This window comes from Dipodomys ordii, unplaced genomic scaffold (assembly GCF_000151885.1).
Source record: "Dipodomys ordii isolate 6190 unplaced genomic scaffold, Dord_2.0 Scaffold99, whole genome shotgun sequence".
In the NCBI taxonomy this organism is placed as follows: Eukaryota; Metazoa; Chordata; class Mammalia; order Rodentia; family Heteromyidae; genus Dipodomys; species Dipodomys ordii.
This window is the reverse complement of record NW_012267315.1, coordinates 2261263-2265365: the sequence shown is the minus strand read 5'-3', so window position 1 is coordinate 2265365 and position 4103 is coordinate 2261263. Positions and strand designations below refer to the sequence as shown.

Genomic DNA, 4103 nt, shown 5'->3' with positions numbered 1-4103 from the left:
GGTCGGTCGTAGGGCTTGAACTCTGGGCCTGGGCGCTGTCCCTCAGCTCTTCAGCTCAAGGCGAGCGCTCTACCACTTGAGCTACAGTGCCACTTCTGGTTTTCTGGTGGTTTTTATTGGAGATAGGAGTCTCATGGTCTCTCCTGCCCGGGCTGGCTTTGAACGGCTATCCTCAGATCTCAGCCTCCTGAGTAGCTAGGATTACAGGCATGAGCCACCAGCGCCCGGCTAGAAAGTATTTTTTTTTAAACCTATTTGAACTAATCAGAAGATGCAATGGTTATTAGCTAAAGGAAAAGACATCAACCCTAAGAATCTTTAGATAATGGAAAAATACTGATTTCTTTTAAATGAATAAACCATGTTTACAACTCCATGGTATGTCACTGACTTTTTTTTTAAATTAGGGATTCGTGCTTGTTACAGGTGGCCCTACCTTCTGAGCCACTCTCCCTTTTCTATTCCTTTAGTAAGGTTTTGCTTTTGCCTGTTGGCCTGGACCACAATCCTATTTATATTTCCCACATAGCAAAGCTTACACTCAACTTTTTACTGGTTGAGATGGGGTCTCATATACTTTTTCCCATGGTCCTTTATTTTCAACCTCCCAAATAGCTAAGATTACAGGGAGCCACCACACCTGGCTGTCAGTCTTTTCTAACAGTATCAACTGAATTACTCTAATCTGTGACTGAAGGGCATTCTCAAGTTTCAGCAGCCCACTACTACACAGTAAAAGGACACAGGCCTCCAAGATACTGGATAAACAGAGATCTTCCAATAACAACCCAATTTCCTGTTGTTATACTTGACAATATCTTTACCACACTTTACAGGTGTGAGCCATCAGGGCCTATTTTTTTTTTTTTTTGGTCCGGTTGGGGGCCTGAACTCTGGGCCTGGGTGCTGTCCCTCAGGCTCTTCAGCTCAAGGCTAGCGCTCTAACACTTGAGTCACAGCGCCACTTCTGGCTTTTTCTGCTTATGTGGCACTGAGGAATCAAACCCAGGGCCTCATGCATCAAGGCAAGCACTCTGTCACTAAGCCACCTTCCCAGACCCCTTTTTTTTTGTACAGGATTTTGAACTCGGGGCCTTGTGCTTGCTAAGCAGCTTTCTTTTGGGGGAGGGGTAAGGGAGGCAGTGAGTGCCAGTACTGGAGCTGGAACTCAGAGAATCATATACTCTTGGCTTAGCTTTTTTTAGTCAAGGCTGATCATCTATCACTTGAGCCACATGTCCACTTCTAGCTCTTTTTTTGCCAGTCCTGGGGCCTGAACTCAGAGCCTGTCCACGAGTTTCTTCTGCTCAAGGCTAGCATTCTACCAGTTGAGTAACAGCCCCTTCTGGCTTTTCCTGTTTATGTGGAATTCTGGAATCAAACCCAGGACTTCATGTTTGCAAGGCAAGCACTCTACCACTAAGCCACATTCACAGCCCTGCATCTCCACTTCTGACTTTTTTGCTGGTTAACAGAAGTTAAGAGTCTCAGGGACTTTTCTGCTTGGGCTGGCTTTGATTAGCCATCCTCAGATCTCAGCCTGAATAGCGAGGATTACAGGCATGTGCTACCAGTGCTCAACTTAAGAAGATCTTAACACCTGAACCAAGCTGCCAGCCTTATGTTGCTATTTTTATACTCTACCATTTGTAGTTATTTTTTTTTGGATGGGGGTCCGGTCATGGGGCCTGAACTCTGGGCCTGGGCGCTGTCCCTCAGCTCTTCAGCTCAGGCTAGCGCTCTACAACTTGAGCCACAGCGCCACTTCCAGCTTTTTGCTTATGTGGTGCTGAGGAATCGAACCCAGGGCCTCAGGCATGCAAGGCAAGCGTTGTACCACTGAGCCACCTTCCCAGCCCTTGTGGTTATTTTTGAAATAGGGTCTTGCTTTGTGCCCAGGCAGGCCTGCACTTGGATACTCCTCTCTACTTCCCAGAGTAGCTGGGATGACAAAACAAACCATCTTGTTCAGATATTGATTGAAATGGAATCTTGAGAACTTGTCTGGCCAGGCTGGCCTTGAACTTGAACGATCTCCACCTCTGCCTCCAAAGAAAATAGCTAGGATTATAGACCTAAACAACTTTTTTTTTCCAGTCCTGGGGCTTGAACTCAGAGCCTGAGTACTGTTCATGAGTTTCTTTCGCTCAAGGCTAGCACTCTACCACAGGGCCACTTCCGGCTTTTTCTGTTATGTGGTACTGAGGAATTAAACCCAGAGCTTCATGCAAGCTATGCCAGCACTCTACCACTAAGCCTCATTCCCAGTCTAAAACTTTTTATTGGTTGAGATGGACAGCTCTTGGGCTGGCCTTGAACATCGATGATCCCTATCTAAGCCTCCAAAATAGCTAGGATTACCGTTGTGCCCACATTAATTTTTTTTAAACATATGAGAATGCACCAAGAAAGGATGAAAGGACTGAAAATACTGGAATATAAAAACTACCTGATGAAGCATGAAGAATGGGACAGAGCTGGAAGGGTTGGCTTTTGAAAGTGAGATTTTTCAGCGCTGGGTGTGTGGCTCAAGTGGTTCAGGACTTGCCTAGCAACACCCTGAGTTCAAACCCCAGTACTGCCAAACAAAACAACAAAACGAAATAAGACAGCTGATAATCCTTTGAATTCTCCTTTAAGCTGAAGGCAGAGAAAGGAAAACGGGTGGATTAGGTGCTGGAGAGAATGGGGATATAAGGGAAGGTCTCCGGTAACACTGGAAAATACAGGAAAGAGGTTGCTGCTTAGCAAGAAATCTACCAAAGGTCTGACCACAGAAGGTACTGGAGGCAGAAACAAAAGAAACAGCTCTGGCTGGGAATGTGGCTTAGTGGTAGAGTGCTTGCGTAGCATGCACGAACCCTGAGTTCGATTCCTCAGTACCACACACACAGAAAAAGCCGGAAGTGGTGCTGTGGTTCAAGTGGTAGAGTGCTAGCCTTGAATAAATGTAGCTCAGGGACAGAGCCCAGGCCCTGAGTTCAAGCCCAGGACTAGGGGAAGGAAGGGAGGGAGGGAGGGAGAGAAAAACGGCTCTGATACAGGGTTTAAGTCCAGGCTCGCTTTTCTGTTCTGTCATTTATTGTGTGAAAAATGGGTGCCTTGTCTAAGTCTCCTCAGAGATCCACTCACGACCACGCGGTGGGGGACTCCATTCTCCCCACTAGGTCCTCACTAAGCAGCGTATGCGCACAGGCCCAGTAGGGGGTCCAAGCCCACGGGTGCCCGACCGAGCGCCCACCACGGCGGGCCACCGGCTCCCAGCGTCTGGGGGCTGTGTCAGTCTGTGGACGGTGCCAGCGTGGCAGTTTTAAGGACATCCTTCCGGGTCCCCGGCACTGGATCGACCTTGACCCGCACCCTGGCTGAGCCTGGGCTCTGTGGCTGGGGAAGGTAAGCTCCTCGCCGGTCTGAGCCCCCACCCCGACCCCGCTCGCCCCTTGCCGGCGGGGCCTTCCTGGCACCGGGTAAGCTCCCGAGGGGTCCCAGGCCGAGGGCTGGAGCCGGGGCGCGCGCGGGCAGGGGACGGTTAGGAGAGTGAGCCGCAGGGCCGGAGGGCCCGAGGGCGCGGGGACGTTACCTCCAACATGCCTCTCCGGCTGGCCCCGGCCGTGTCGATGAGCGTGTTGTCCAGGTCAAAGAAAACGGCACGCACCCGGTTTAACCCCATCGCGCCGGGCCCCTCCCCGCCCCCCCCGCCCCCGGGAAAGCAAAGAAGACGGGGGCGGAGCCGCAGCCAGACCCGAACCTCCCGCCTCAGCAGCCGCCGGCACGCCGAAAACCGGAGGGGAGGAAAAAAATAATCCGTGGAACTCTCGCGAGACACGTCGATTCCTGAGCGGTGGAGAGCCGACCTCTCGCGAGATTCTGGAACTCCCTGAAGTTCGTGGGAAGAGCGTGCCTACGTCACCAGCGGAGTTGCGCGCGGGGTTGACTTTGGGGTTTACGCTCTTTGGAGCTTTGGTGTCGTGGCCGTCGGCGGGCGAGGAGTTCGTCGGACTGCGTGCTGTCTGGAGAATGGCGGCCGCTGAGGAGCTGGCTTTTCAAATGCTCCTGAACAGCGGGCTACAGAGCTCTATTTGCTAGGGTCGGAACTCTGCCTC

At 51.3% G+C, this 4103-nt stretch overlaps 1 protein-coding gene across 2 annotated transcripts in view; it reads right to left on the bottom strand.

Moving 5' to 3' along the window:
• The window catches only part of Nanp (N-acetylneuraminic acid phosphatase), a 9654-nt gene extending 5922 nt beyond the window's left edge, over positions 1-3732 (bottom strand). Inside the window, exons 1-2 of one of the 2 annotated variants that reach the window (XM_013027027.1) lie at positions 3581-3665; positions 2450-2578 (exon numbers count right to left, since the gene is read on the bottom strand). In XM_013027027.1, the coding sequence (XP_012882481.1) occupies positions 2450-2461 (12 nt within the window). In that variant the 5' untranslated portion in view covers positions 2462-2578; positions 3581-3665. Of the gene's footprint in view, positions 1-2449; positions 2579-3580 lie in introns of both variants that reach the window. The other variant, XM_013027026.1, reaches the window with a different exon arrangement.
• Positions 3733-4103: the final 371 nt, after the last annotated feature.